The sequence below is a fragment of the Syngnathus acus genome, chromosome 4 (genome assembly GCF_901709675.1).
Source record: "Syngnathus acus chromosome 4, fSynAcu1.2, whole genome shotgun sequence".
In the NCBI taxonomy this organism is placed as follows: domain Eukaryota; kingdom Metazoa; phylum Chordata; class Actinopteri; order Syngnathiformes; family Syngnathidae; genus Syngnathus; species Syngnathus acus.
In genome coordinates, this window is record NC_051090.1 from 217,112 (window position 1) to 232,500 (window position 15,389).

General features: G+C 45.7%; 2 protein-coding genes across 8 annotated transcripts in view; both read right to left on the reverse strand.

The window, feature by feature from the left end:
• The window catches only part of LOC119122247 (discs large homolog 1-like protein), a 40,337-nt gene that overhangs the window by 22,887 nt on the left and 2,061 nt on the right, over positions 1-15,389 (reverse strand). For 2 of the 7 annotated variants that reach the window (XM_037250542.1, XM_037250540.1), the window contains exons 1-5: positions 8,223-8,692; positions 7,105-7,269; positions 6,184-6,886; positions 5,929-5,986; positions 807-1,136 (exon numbers count right to left, since the gene is read on the reverse strand). In XM_037250542.1, coding sequence (XP_037106437.1) covers positions 807-1,136; positions 5,929-5,986; positions 6,184-6,886; positions 7,105-7,269; positions 8,223-8,241 — 1,275 coding nt within the window. In that variant the 5' untranslated portion in view covers positions 8,242-8,692. Of the gene's footprint in view, positions 1-806; positions 1,137-2,960; positions 3,120-5,928; positions 5,987-6,183; positions 6,887-7,104; positions 7,270-8,222; positions 8,693-15,389 lie in introns of those variants that run through there. The other 5 variants (XM_037250541.1, XM_037250544.1, XM_037250543.1 and 2 more) reach the window with 5 other exon arrangements.
• LOC119122283 (leucine-rich repeat-containing protein 7-like) overlaps positions 14,081-15,389 on the reverse strand; it is a 20,763-nt gene continuing 19,454 nt past the window's right edge. Inside the window, 2 exon segments of the mRNA XM_037250617.1 lie at positions 14,081-14,329; positions 14,694-14,768. Of these exon segments, the coding sequence (XP_037106512.1) occupies positions 14,216-14,329; positions 14,694-14,768 (189 nt within the window). The 3' untranslated portion in view covers positions 14,081-14,215.

A 15,389-nucleotide genomic window follows, 5' to 3' on the forward strand; every position in this document is an offset into this window, starting at 1 on the left:
ACACACACACATCTTACATGTTCAAAAACGAGGATATTCTTTTCACACGGACAAAAACAGACAGCAATTGCAGTAAAAGCAGCGAGATGGGAACGTGGACATGCGGAGAACAAGATGGCAGATCCATCTGTCATACACAAGCACGCCAGATCAACCAACAGCAATGTACAAGAAGAGGACAGGGACAACATACACAGTGCCAAGCCAACAATAGAACACATGCAAAAAATGGAGTGACGGAGTGAGTGAGTGAGTGAGTGAGTGAGTGAGTGAGTGAGTGAGTGAGTGAGTGAGGACTCAAGCCACAGGAGGGAGCTAGGAAGCAACAGCTACTAACTTTTGGGTTTCTGAACTACAGGACACTTTTTTTTTCCACATACTACGTATCTGTTTGTCGCAATCTGAAAAGCGTACTTTGACACCAAGGTGTCAGGAAGTTTGAAAGATGATATTCCATTATAGTAAGGGGTCTCCTCACAAAAAATGCAAACAAATAATCATTGGATGGATGCAGCAAGTCAGGTCAATTCACGAGTGAAAATGCGCTGCACTCAAAAGCTGTTGACCAGGTTCATTTAGAATCCGTGTATCATCAATGGCATCAATCCCAAAACAAACACATTGATTGAAAGGTCCCAAAATGTGACAAAGTTGATACTTTTCAAGGCAATCTAAACTACTGGCGATGTTGTAAAGAGAGAGCGCGAGAGAGAGAGAGAGAGAGAGAGAGAGAGAGAGAGAGAGAGAGAGAGAGAGAGAGAGAGAGAGAGAGAGAGAGAAAACCAAATCTGAAACAACTTTGTTACCTGAGCGGGTGTGATGTGCGCGTGAGTGACATATCCGTGGACGTGCTGAATCTGAGAGAGCTGTCGCTCGGCCACCTGAACCAGCTCGGCCCCACGGAGATGGCCGCGGCGACCGAGAGAGCCGGCCCTGGTGAGCGAGTTTCCCGTGTCTCTGGCTTCCAAATCTCCACTGTGCCTCCTCGCTCTTCTCCAGGTGCCCTGATCCATCCCTAGCCTCCCGAGAGTCCTCGCATCACTCAGCTCTTTGCTCGGGTGCTGACGGCAGCAGCTATGTTGGTGGAATTTTGCCGGGCCTTGCGACACCCCTTCCTCTCCCGGGTATCGATACTTCTAGAGAAAGAGGAGGATTTGGGCGGCGAGCAGATAAGGGAGTAAAAGAAAGAAAAACAGATTAGGATAAGGGGGGGAAAAAAGAGTGATGATGGGAAGCAGGAAAATAAGCTTCTATTCAGGACAAGAAGCAGAAACAGAAATGCTTCCATTTGAGTTCTAGTAAAGACAAGTGGCGGAGATAGAACTCGTTATGGTGCAAAAAGATGAAATGGAAAGGAGAACGCTCGTATTTGCTGGCCCGCCCATCTCATTTTGGCTGAAGAAATGCCATGTCCATTTATTGTATATACTATATTTGTATATTTACATAGTTCCTGGAGATTGGAATAATGGCCGACATTTGAAGATACAATCGTATCAAGCAAGCGCCAAAGTCAGACAGTCACACATACAAGTGGCGAGTCGCCATTGGCACCTCGTAAATTGTCCTATTCCATAGAAAAATGGTGGAAAAGTGTCCAGCAAAAATATTCCAGTCAAAACGCCAAGCCTTACACGTCCATGAAAATACGAGTATATCCGATTTCTGGCACATTTTCCGCTTCAGTTAGCATGCACGGATTAGCCACACAAGATACGAAAACAAATGCAAGGATCCACGAGAGCCAGTGCGTACAAACGACTCCCCGAAATCACTTTAATGATTGATTGCAACTGTTCTTTTTCCGGGGTGGAACGCTTGCTTATATAAGGTGCATCTTCAGCACTTGGAATAGAAAGGCCATGTTTGTCTACTGCTGGAGAGAGGAGCTCGGGTGCAACCTCCAAATGAATTCATGATGAAAGGTTAGGTCAAACACAGCAAATGTTGGGTCGGTTTTTGGTGCGGGTAATTTATGTTCCGGTGTATTTTTGGCCAAGCCAAGCAAAACCGTGGTGCCTGTGGATCGACCCCAGTGTGAACATATCGAAGAAGACATACTAGGAATGCCAGGAGGCTGTCCCAGTCTTGTCAATCCATGAGCAACGTGGCAGCAGATAAAGCATGGCAGGGGATTTTTCCTCATTGCTTTGTACGTGTGCGAGCGAGAGTAGGAAGCAGTGTTAGTCACGCTTGGTAAGATCTGAAAGCCAAAGCAGCGAATCCTCTGCCGTAAGGGACACGCGCGCAAATGCTGCTTCCTTTCCTTTTTGCTTGTCAACCTCTTGCTGCTCCACACTGAATCCCCATCTTTCATAGCAATCCAAGAGATGTCGCCAGATTCATTTAGGATAACGGATTAGGATTCACTTGGAAGAAGGTACAAATGCACACAGGGTGCTGGACTGTTACTATTTACTACTTTTGCAAACAATTCGGATGCATGACTCCAACGTCAACATCAAAACGCTACTGCGAAAACAAACGATCGATCGGTACATTCCAGATATACTACATACATACTACTTTGAACAGCGGCCCAAAATTCCGATCGCAGTATCAATGGAATCTCTTGTCATCGCTTTGAATTGACATACCGTATTGATATGACATGACTGTTTCGATTGACAGACATGTAGGAGCAAATAGATGCATGCGCCTGTGAATATGTATTCTTCTTCATCCAGGTCATTGAATCAATCCCAGCTGCACTCTTCTTGCTGTCTTAGACTCTCATTTATGCAGAAAGATTTGAAAGGTTCGATCTACATATTTTGCCAAACGAGAAAAAAACATTGTGATAATGACACCATTCCAGATGGTTTTCAAATGAGTCCAAAACAATCCATCTCTTGCTTAACTGACTTTTCCAACCAAAGTCAATTGACAAACTTTCATTCCAGTAAGTTAAGCTCAACCACGTGCACCTTCACATTGTTCCACACAAACTTTCAACCTACCTTGCATCCAAACATCAGAGATATGGTGTTGTTGGTGCAAGCTACTTTGCAGTGGCACAACATGTGGCTAACGTTAGCTAGCTGTTCCTGCGCTGGGGGGGCATCCTCACCTTCACTCATACATTCAACCATGCACACCGTCACACACGCGCGCACACAGGCATGACTTATTTAACCATGCTCCATCCTCCAATCCCCCCCCCCCCTCCCCCCCAGCGCCTGGTTGTGGTCCTCAGCTTTGGCAGGCCAGCATCCTCTCCTCCCTCTTGCCGTTCATGGCTTTCATCTTCACCATCATATTGCTCAGCATAATCCTCAGATTGTTAGGAAGCAAAGTCGAACATGTCCAAGCCACTTGCGTGTCGAAAAAGATGTCAGCACGTGTGTGTTTTGGTCAGCATCTGTGTGCATGCGTGAGAGAAAAAGGAAGTGCGTGTGTGTGTGTGTATGCAGGTGTCAGTATGGATGTCCCTCTTCTTTGTAGCAGCTGTCCCAGCCATCCATCCATCTATCCATCTCCTCTCCTCTCCTCTCACTAGCTGAACATTGCCTCTGTTATTCTATCACTATCCTCCTCTCTCTCTCTCTCTCTCTCTCGGTTTTCCCTTTCTCCCCTCGCTGTTTGCTCCACTGCCTCTCTTGGCCCGCCTTTTAACAGCAAGCTCAACGAGTGACAGAAAGAATCAGACCTGCACAGCGGCGAGTAGGAAGAATAGATTGCGCTCATGTTCCCATAACGTCGTTTCCTTGGTCTCTGCTAGCTACTTGTATAGCCTTGTTTTGTCTTGTATGGTCATATAGATACAAAAGCCAAACACTCTTTGTGCTGACAAAAGGGGCTGTTATTGCTTGCTCGCAGAGCTAAAGCTTGATTTTACGCAGGCTGCAGAATTTGGGAATTGCATTTACATTGGGCACTAATGAGTCCAATCATATTCACAGTATATTGCCACAAGAATTATAATATTTTGTGAAGACAAATAAATACAGACTTAAATACAGCGACAATATTAAAATGACGAAAGAGCAAAGAATAAGGTTGAGGAAAAAGTCAAATGGACATGTTTGAAGAAAAAAAAAGGGACAGAGAAACTGAGAGAGAATGCAACCTCATATGCCTCCCAGGCATGCACTACATGTTAACATTTGTAGGTCAGCCAGCACGGAAATAACTATGCAGTGTTTGTGTGTGTGTGTGTGTGTGTGTGTATGCGTAGTCGTGTGTGTGTGCATGCGTGCGTGCGTGCGTGTTCTTGTGTGTGTGCAGTTGTCGGTGTGAGAGTCCGTTGAAACTATGGAATATTTGAAAAGCTCCATTGGTGACAATTCCTCATCCAGCACAATCCAGAGTTTCAAACATGATAGCATCATCAGCTCTTGTTTGTTTACGCTGCAAGAGTATTTGATCTTAATGTTTAGCTCAGCCACTTTATCTTATCAGCCTAATTATCATTAAAAAAAAAAAGTAAAGTTATACACTGGCCCAAACACTGTGGCTGTTTTGTGATACATTGCCACTGTGTGGCTAAAGTTGGATACAACAGCCTCTGAAGAAGTTTTTATGTTATGTTTGGAAAACGTAGTTTGCGTTTTTTTTTTTTATCCTTATTTCGTTAAAAAACTGGAATGTTTCTTCAATTTCATCCATACATCCATTTTCGACACGGCTGATAGCGTTCAGCGTCCCGGGGGGTGCCAAAGGCAGACTGCAAGCACCCTGAACAGGTCGCCAGCCGCATATATTGCTTCTATCATACTACACGAAGGTACATTACATTGAGTGGAGATGTCGACTTTTGATGATCCATCTTGACATGGAGCACTCGTGGTAGCCCAATAGCTGTCAGCCCTACAACAGGAAAGCTCATCCCGACATCCAGTGACTTCACAAGTGCTCTAGCCACACATTGATTGGAGGACATAGATGGACAGACAGACAGACAGACAGACAGACAGACAGACAGACAGACAGACAGACAGACAGACAGATAGACAGATAGACAGATAGACAGATAGACAGATAGACAGACAGCTAGACAGACAGACAGACAGACAGACAGACAGACAGACAGACAGACAGACAGATAGACAGACAGATAGATAGATAGACAGATAGATAGACAGATAGACAGAGACAGATAGATAGACAGATAGATAGACAGACAGTCCTGCTCTGCTGCAAATGTCCTCAAAAATCTTCAAGCTAATTAGTAAGCTTTCCCATGACTTCTCCTTTTCCCAGTGACAATGCAAGTCCGCACTAGCAGTTTAGAAGGTGTGTCCAAGGATTGGCCTTAGTGAATCCCACTCTCATTATTTTCTTTCTCTCTCTCTTTCTCTATTTGTGTGTCCTAAAATAGCTCCACCTCACTAAAGTCTATAAGCAGCCTATACTAAGCTTCTTAGGAGAGACTCTTGCTCTCTTGGAGCATAGGAAGCCAGCAGCAGCAGCAGCAGCAGCAGCAGCAGCAGAAGCAGCAGCAACACAGTGATGACAACCAATAGGATCAAAGGGAGGACAATAAGATAGAATAATATCCTTATTAGATGTTGCATCGACGAAAGGAATCAAGCAGATTAAGTATTGTCCAGCTGTCTTTTACCGGGCGGGCCTCTGCTGGACACACCCTGTGTTTTTAATCCATTATCCTAATGTAAAGGTACTTTAAGTGTAATTAACGAGAGCAATGCAATACTTAATCCTAGTAGTCTACTTGTGTGTGGGGGGATTCAGGGGTTATGATTGCTCAGAACCTCAAGATAATACTCTATAACAGTGGGCATCATCATTTGGTAGCGGGCCGCACAAGAAAGAATAAATAAAAGCCTCAAGCGTAGTCAGGATGCATCTAGCCACAACAAACTACAATTGACATTGTCCACGGCGGGACCCAAACCAAAGAGCAAGAGATTACCAATGAGCTAGTGGCTTTCCATGAACAGCAAAAGTGCAATAGAAACGTCTTACCTTGACCCCTCTCTGGCCAGGGCTGGTGGGAGAGGCCGTGACTTTCAGCGGGCTGGTGAGTGAGTGAGTGAGTGAGTGAGTGAGTGAGTGAGTGAGTGAGTGAGTGAGTGAGTGAGTGAGTGAGTGAGTGAGTGAGTGCGTGCGTGCGTGCGTGAGTGAGTGAGTGAGTGTAGGAAGGAAAAAAAATGTTTGAAAATGTTGAGCACATGAATCAAAATGTTATCAAACAATAAATAAGTTCAAGTGCTACAGTACCTCTTCACGGGTCCTTTGCTTGGTGGCACTGAGGGACTGTGGCTACCAAATGGAGCTTTTCCATTGCTAGGAGTCATAGGACTTGATATTGGAGTGTTTTGGCCTGAGCCTTGATCGTCTGCAACGCTGTCGGGAGCTCGGCCGACTTTGTCTGGGTCAGACACTAAGCCTTGGATGGTTCCCAAGACCAGACTTGAGACAGTCACTAGCTCACTTGCACTGCTAGGAGAAGCGGGCGAGCATTCTGAGGGTAAAACGGCATCGAGAGGTGCCTTTTGATCATTTTGTCTTATTGACGGCGGCTCTGCGCAGGACGGGGACGAGGGCTTGGAAATGTCCGCATCCTGGATTGGAGGAGGTGGGGCTCGGGACTTGACCTTGGACCCTTGTGACTGAGCAATAGGAGGCGGCGGCGATGAAGGGGACACCGCTTGTTTTGATGGGATTGGAGGAGCAGGAGACTTGATTGACTTGGGTTTGGGGGATATGCATTTTGGCTGGCACGGTTCCGCTGAAGCCGGGCTGGAGAGCTGACCGGAGGTGGGCTCCGGCACCGGCTCCGGCTCCGGCACCGGCTCCGGCACCGGCACCGGCACGGCTGCTACTAGCTTGTCAGAGGAGGGAGCTGTCACGGTGTCATCCATCAGCTTGCTTGAACTTTGGCTGTCAGCGTGGACGGTTAACTCATAGTACTCCTGAATGTCTGCAGGAAAACAAGAAAAAATTCATCCAAGTTCAACACAAGGAATGTCAAGTATATCTACATATGATATCGTTTTGTTTTTTAGCATGTCGCCACTTGTCGCCACTTGCTGTCAACTGACAATGACCTCACAGTTGCCAGGGCTCAGGTCACAAGCGATCACAGCTCACCACTGCGGTTTCCCGCCCGAGTTGCTAAACAGATGAAGGAAGACTTACCGAGCAGGGCACTAAAGAGCTGGCTTTGGAACACATTGATGACTCTGTCCAGGGACTGTTGCAGTTGGTGATCTTCCTCAACAGGGCCCTGTTTTAGCTGGCTCTGCTGCCTCTGATCTAATTTGGCCTTGTACTGCTGGAGAAGCTCAAGGGCTCGTTGAGCATCTGAATAAAAGAGAGACAAATGGAATAAACAACACGCTACTATTCATTTGAGGAAGACAGAGTCATATTAGGTATGCTTCAGATTAGCCAAGCATGGGCTCCTTTTCTTAGAAGTACTGCAGCATTCAAATCATCAAGAAAGATAGGCAAGACATTCTTTTTCTTCTTTTTATTTGACACAAGTATTTTATTGACTTATTTTGCTTATTACTGCTGTTGTTGTTCTTTTCCATTGTCTCGCACTTACCTCATTTGGTTTTTATCTTACTGCAATCTTGCACTTTATATTGCTTGTAGCCTACGTAGGCCCAAATAGTATACTATTCATTCACTCATCCAGTCATTCATGGTCATTGTCCACTGGTGGCCCTCTAGTGGTTTCAAACGGTAATGCAAGTGGTCCGCAAAATTGGAAATTGGGACCAAAATCAAATGGCTTCATTATTTACACTTGATTTATTTTCCAGCTTGTTTTGTAAACCATTGCCCCATCCCAATGATGTCAAATGTAGCTGAGATCCCCAAAGGAGATGCAAATAAATAGCCTGTATAGGTAGATCTATGCCAGTGCGATACATGCATGCTACGTGGAGCTTGCAATTTTCAATAGAGCTCCTGAATGCTGCTGGCGCATTCAAACACAAATTGCACTTACAGGCAGGTGCAAGAAAAGGCCGGAAAAATAACATTTCAGGCACCTCCACCGAGGTGAGCTTATTCAAGTCCAACAGTAGCCGTCAAATAAAGTTGAAGTGCGCGTGAGCACAAAAGCACAACGATCCACGTCGTGTTTTGCCCGTTCTAGTAAATAATCAGCGAGCAACACTTTGCGAAAGCCAAGTGAAACTTCACAGCCAGCCAGCCAGCACACTTAACGAGTTTACAGGTAAACGAGAGCTCATTTGAACACGCAGTCGATTACTGCTAATGAAGCAATATACATTGGCATTTACCTTTCTGTCGCACGGGCATGCTGCTGGATTGAGTGAGCGAGCAGCGTCTGCGTTATTCCAAATGTCAGCGTTCGTCGCAGCCTGCCTGGCTGCCTGCGTGGCTGCCTGCCCGCCTGCCTGCCTGCCCGCCTGCCTCCAAACGGGGCCAGCAGACTGACAGTGACACGCACGCACGCGACTGACTGACTGTCTTCGTAGCCGAGCTGTTAAGCAATGCGCAAAAACAAAAGTTCGCAGACGACGAATGTCAAGATAAAACGCACACAAGCACCAAGAGTTGGCACTTTGGACTTTGAGCTCGTGCAGTCAGTCAGTCAGTCAGTCAGGCAGTCGTTAACCTTTTCACCTAAACGTCCGTCCGTCCGTCCGTGCGTGCGCACCTGTTGTAAATTTTACAACTGTACTTCTCCTTTTCCCCTCAGGTAACGCGATCAACACTGTCAAACCGGTTTCAAAGTGGTGACAAGGGACACTTTTCTTTCTTTCATTTTTTTACTCTCTCTCTCTCTCACGCACGCACGCACCCACGCACACACGGACACGCCCCTCCCTCGGCACACGCCTTCATCATGCACTCAGCTTGAAATGCAGCTAAAGCTGGTTTGAGTGGCTGGCTGTCATTCCCTCCCTCTCAATAAGCAGCTTGGCAGCATTGTTAGGTTAAAACAACATTGCAGCCGTCAACACAAAGGATTTGGATCCACACCCAATCAATCCCAATCGATTTTGCTTGACAGGGTCTGTTGGATTGGCCCATCTTTTATTAAGAGGGAAAATGTTGATGTCTTGGCTTGCACTCTCACTCACTCACTCACTCACTCACTCACTCACTCACTCACTCACTCACTCACTCACTCACTCACTCACTCACTCACTCACTCACTCACTCACTCACTCACTCACTCACTCACTCACATTCATTGAATGATTGTTTGTTCCTGATTGGACAGCTGCAATGTCCCGGACTCACCTGCAGTCCACGCATCTGGAGAGATTGCTTGTCATGGAACGGAGGGAGCATTGTTTTGACAGGATTAAAACGGCACTCTGGACATCTCTCTCCGTGATGTAACTCGGGTTCAGTTTCTGTGCACTTGATCTGCCTGACTCTCTCAGCAGGATTACAGCAAAACTCATGTCTGCCTGCTTTACGTGAAGAAAACTCGGAGGGCTTGCCATTTTGAAATTGCTACCTTAGACATCCTGGCTCAACTATTGTTTGCAACCGTTTAAGAAATGCTTGGATCTCTGAAGGCCCTTCCCTCCCAAGCTGTGAACTTACGCAGCATCCTTTGCATTTTGTTCTGCCTATTTCTGATACAGTGTCTGCAAGTCATTCTGTATTTCCAGCCAACAGTTACAAAACAATTTGTCTGCTTTGTATACACGCTGAGGTTTGGTTTTCGGCAGCCCCTCCTTACTTCTTTCTTTTAGGGGGTCTCTACTTTTGCAGGTGACTTTTCAATGGTATCTCTCTTCCATGACGTTTCAAGCAGAGGAATTGTTGTTGACGACCATTGTTTTTGGGACAGACCACAAGTATTTACTGAACGTAAACTTGGCAAGAATAAAAGGCAGTACTTTTGCAAAGATCCCCCCCACACACACAGACACACAGACACACACGCACGCACGCACGCACACACACACACACACGCACACAGACACACACACACATTCCCTGCAGGGCACAAATGTTACACTCAGGAATGACTGAACTCATGAAAGAAAAACAATCGAAAACATACTCACAAACCACATTGACTTGGGTTTAATTGTTAGACTGTCAAAAGTTTGACGGAAATCTGACTTCCCAATTGTGCTTTTCTAACCTCACTCTCCAGTCATCGTAGCAAACGGAGCTGTCATGGCATACGGTGAATGTTTATTTCTCAAGCCATTCGACCCATTGACTGGCCAGTATTACAGCCAGTGAATGCGTTACTGTAGTAGCGCAGCGGGATCTCGGCAATCTATCGGCTGGCTCTATGTCTGGTTGTGTGCTGGAGGAGTGACTGTAGGAAAGGAACACAGACAAATAGCGAAGCACCCGAGCCAGCAGCTGAATGCAGGTCATGGGCATAGGCTTTAATATTGTTATTGATCAGGTCACACTATCGTATTGAGCGACTCTGTAGGATTTGGGGGCGCACACGGACGCTCAGTGTGCACACAAATTTATGCAAGATGTGGGTTTCATCAGGGAACAAAAGTAACATTTAGTCAACAATCGCACGTGTAAAAAGGGGAACAAAGGAGGCTACTTTGTTTGTGTGTGTGTGTGTGTGTCTATTGTCGATTGTTGGACTCCACAAAGGGACATCTGAAAAATACCAGAGAATAGTACAGCAGATCTAGAGTTTAGGAAATAATACATTCACAGATTTTTGCTTTCTATTGTATGTTTGTAACTGGAGATTTGTATTCTAAGTTTGTCCCACGCACGCACGCAGGCACGCAGGCAGGCAAGGCAGGCAAGGCAGGCAAGGCAGGCAGGCAGGCAAGGCAGGCAGGCAGGCAGGCAGGCAAGGCAGGCAAGGCAGGCAAGGCAGGCAGGCAAGGCAGGCAGGCAGGCAGGCAGGCAGGCAGGCAGGCAGCCACGCAGGCAGGCAGGCAGGCAGGCAGGCAGGCAGGCAGGCAGGCAGGCAGGCAGGCAGGCAGGCAGGCAGGCAGGCAGGCAGGCAGGCAGGCAGGCAGGCAGACAGGCAGGCAGGCAGGCAGGCAGGCAGGCAGACAGGCAGTCAGGCAGACAGACAGACAGACAGACAGACAGACAGACAGACAGACAGACAGACAGACAGACAGACAGGCAGACAGACAGGCAGGCAGGCAGCCACGCAGGCAGGCAGGCAGGCAGGCAGGCAGGCAGGCAGGCAGGCCAGCCGGGAGACAGCGTCTCTCCAGCATGTCATCCTCGGCGTTACACTAATGAAAAGCTAGACAAGGAAGCATCTGATCAGCCACTAACTTCAATCGACCGGGAAAAAGTCAACATCATAATTCTTTTTTTTCTCCCAAACTCTTCATTGTCTTGAATTACTGCGCCGTCATTTATTTTGGATTTCACCATAGTAAAAATAAACACAAAAACAAATGAGCAGAGCAGGTAGAAAGAAAACATTTGACGGCAGTATAATGCAAAGACCCAGATTAGCAATCGTGACATGTTTTATTTGTACAATAGAGACTTTAGTACATTATTCAAAACAATTCTTATATATTGAAAAAAATGTATGTTCCAAAGCCCAAAATAGCTTCAGAATAGTTGCTGCACAGCAAGTTTTCAATTTTATACATACATTATTTTTTGTAAAAACCGTATCTTAAATCGTATTTACAGATAGCATCTGTAAAATGCATTCTAAACACATGATATTTTATATTATTCGGCAGTTACAATTCTCTTCATAAATATTTTCAATTAAAAGTGGAAGGATTTCAACTTGCATTTGCAAACAAACAGAAACACTAAATAAATAAATAATGAAATCAATAAACAAATCAATAAATAAAACTGTAAACTGTGAAAAACTCTCCAACTTCTGGAGCATCTTTCTCTCGTGGGAGGTCAAAGTACTTTTTGTCACACTACAGAAGCATCATCATCATCATCATCATCAGCAGCAGCAGCAGCAGCAGCAGCAGCAGCAGCATTCAAGTGGAGTAGCCTAAGTGTATACTGCAGAAAGCATGATTACATTCACAATTAGTAGGAGTCTTTAAAAATGGGATACCTTTCACAGCTATTGTATATACAGTGAAACCGTCTCAGCTCTTATGTATGCATATCACATAAAAAAGACTTTTTATAACCATATACATATATATATAATATATATTTGTATAACACAAATTACAATTATAGTAGAAATACATTTTGTACACTTTTGGATAGTTTATGTTTAAGTTTCCAAGTCACACTGTGCGTACCTTCATCTATAACATTGTCTTTAGAAAATATCACAACTTTTGAGCAATGCTAAGGTATAGCAATATATTTAGAAATGATTACCTGAAACATGTAGTAAAAATAATTTCATTATCAAACATTTGCTCTCTTTGCATCATACCGTTTGTATTTTTCGACATTTTAGAATTAGGCGGTGTTGGCAGCTCAAGCCCAAAAACTCAACTGTGCCTGTGTTTGGTGCCACAACCTAGATTGGATTCTATTGAAACAGAATGGTCACAAACTCAAAGAAATGTGATAAGGAACATGGATGACGAAAGGTGAAACCCAGCAAACATGAAAGATCAGCGTTGTTGTTGCATTTCTCCCTCTTTGTCCTCCCGTCTGTCTGTCTGTCTGTCTGTACGGGTGTGGCTTGAATTAAGAATTTTGGGAAAGAGCGGTGTGGAGCATGCCTTTCAAGCTGGCCTTTTAATACACCACTTCACTGGCCCTCAGCTATTATCACAGTGTCATGGGAGTCTTTGCCTGGGCAACGGAGCCATCCAGCCAAGTTGCAGCCAACAGATGCTTTGTTGGCAGTTGCAAACGCCTTTGGTTATGTAGTACATCTGCTTGGAGGAATTTGTGGCGGACAAGCAATATCATAAGAGGGATTTGAATAGATGACAGTGAAAGGCGTACCGCACCCTGCTCTCGTTATATGAGAAGAGGCAGAATACTCTTGTTGTTTGCATGCATGCAGACGGTTGCCCCAGCCACCCACGGAAGCCACGCTGCCTCTGGCGCTGTGGGTAGACCAGATGTGGGCCGCAAAAATGTCAATTCTGGTATTTTGGGCCTGTGTAAATATGAGTTGGGAGGACGAAAGGAGTCCGAGTGAAGCAACTGTCCAACGCGAGTCCCTGCACTGCACGACACTACAGAGCTGAGATGCCACAACGCAAATGAATCCAGTGGACAGCCATTCGAGCGCACGCCGTACCGGCTTGATCGTCTTTATCGATCCGTAACTTGGAAAAACGGATGGGATGATGGTGCAAAAACAGTAGCAATGTTCCAAATGTGACACAAACGTGACATACTATAATTTGCAGCTCTGATTGGATGATTGGAGCTTCTTGTTTTTGTTCAAGTGCATTTGAACTCCGAAATGAATGGATGCCAAATTGCATCTACTTTGTTATGCATTCTTTTCTGTGTAAACATTAGCTTGAGTTGCTCATTAGATGGCACTGCAGGACCGGTTAGATTCAAAAATAGTCATATTGCTTTAGCACTCTTCTAGCACAGCAGGCAGGCAGGCAGGCAGGCAATTGTTTGTTTGTTTGTTTGTTTGTTTTTTTAAAACAGAGAAAAAAAGTTGCGGTGCATGAGCTGGAATGGGAAAACACCAAGTCCATAAAGAAAATGATCACTGTATACTCCAAGACATCAAGTGAAATTTGTGGTTTCAAAAAGCGTCTGAACAAAATGACTTCAGGCTCAGAGGAAATGCTCCAGAAAGCTGGAGCACATTGTATGTACACAAGGCAGACCTTTGTTCGTTTGAAACATGGATACGTATTTCTGTACACTAGAGGCAGAACTCTGGAAAGAACAACAGCAGGAGAAAAAGAATGAAAAGAAAGGCGTTGAGCAGGACGTAAAAGGGCGCAAATGTTCGACATAGTTAAAACCTCAAAGTCAAGAACAAAAAAGGCTCAAATAATAGGTCGTAGATCTCGAGATAGCAACAAAACAAAGGAGAGTGACCAATTGGCTGCCAAATGAATCCACCAAAATTCCTGCGTTGACTCAAGGACTACTGTCTTCTGGGGGTCCAAGACCAGCGCACGCACCTGCATGGTCTCTGGACATATATGGATTTGTTTGCCTATAGTCCAGCAATAGGCATCAACACACACACACACACGCACGCACGCACGCACGCACACACACGCACACACACACACGCACGCACGCACACACACACACACACACACACACAAAGAGAAAACAGGCTCCAATTCAGTTCCAGCAGCCTCCAGAAGAGGGCGGCTGGGGTGGTGAGCGGTGCGTTTGCTCATTTGTTTTCATATTTTTAGGGGAGGGGGTGCTGCAGTCTCTGAACCACCAAGTCCACCGTCCTTTGGAAACTCTTCAGCAGAGAGACGGCTGTCTCATGTTCCATGTGTAAAAAATTATGTCCATTAGCCTGCAAGGCAAACACGCAGCACAGTAAGCAGCATGTGTGTGCGTGCGCGCGTGCGTGCGTGCGTACGTACGTGCGCACGCATGCATGGACAGATTGGTGCATTGCACTTTTCCTTATGACTATTTATTTGTGTGTTGGTGGAAGGATGGAGGGTCACTGCCATGAGCTCAGTGAACATCACTGTTGGGGAAAAGAGAGAAAAGTGATGGATCTACACGCATGCTGTTGAAAGAGAAGGAAGGGCCCCAAGACAAAATAGGACCTTAAAGATGAATTCAGCAATTGAGAGGGGAGGGGGGCAGAATGAAAGGGAAGGTGGAGATGGTTGTTACTGCTCCATCTGTTGCTGAGTGAGAGGCCTTACCTGTAGTATCTTGTCTCCAGGCTGCAAGGAAGTTGCAGCAGGCCCATCATGCTGTACCCTAGTAACAAAGATACCCTATAAGTCAAAATGATACAACGTTAGGACAACACAGGGACACGATGGTTTTAGAATCTTTGCCTTTCTTAAAGCCTTACGTCTTATTATCAAGGAAAGGACCTGTGTGCAGCTAAAATGCATTGTTTTGGTTCTGATTGGAGGGATGCATGCAAGTACATCCATTCGAAATGAATGAATCCCACTTATTTGAGTGCTTACATTTCTTACACTTAAGTGCAAAAGGACCAATGTGTTCTTCCCATTAAAGCCTTGAGGAGAAGTCAATCAATAGATGTACTACTATCAAGTCGACAGTAGAATGAGGAGAGAACAATAGGTGTGAGATGGCTACTCAATTGGGCAAAGAGTAAGGTGGTGGGAGGGCAGAGGATCAACACAGCTCCCATATTTTCTTGAAACAACCCAAGGCAGAGATTATAAAAACACCAACATCTTTTCACAACTCGGTGAAAGATGTTTTTCAACACAAGTGGCGGCGGGCGGGCGGGCGGGCGCTATCAGCTCAATGTCTTGCAACCGGTTGTGCACCTGTTGAGCATGCCACTGAGAGATGGGCCACGCCACGCCACGCCACGCCACGTAGAAGGGGAGGGAGCAGAGGGGAGCGGTGGGGAGGGG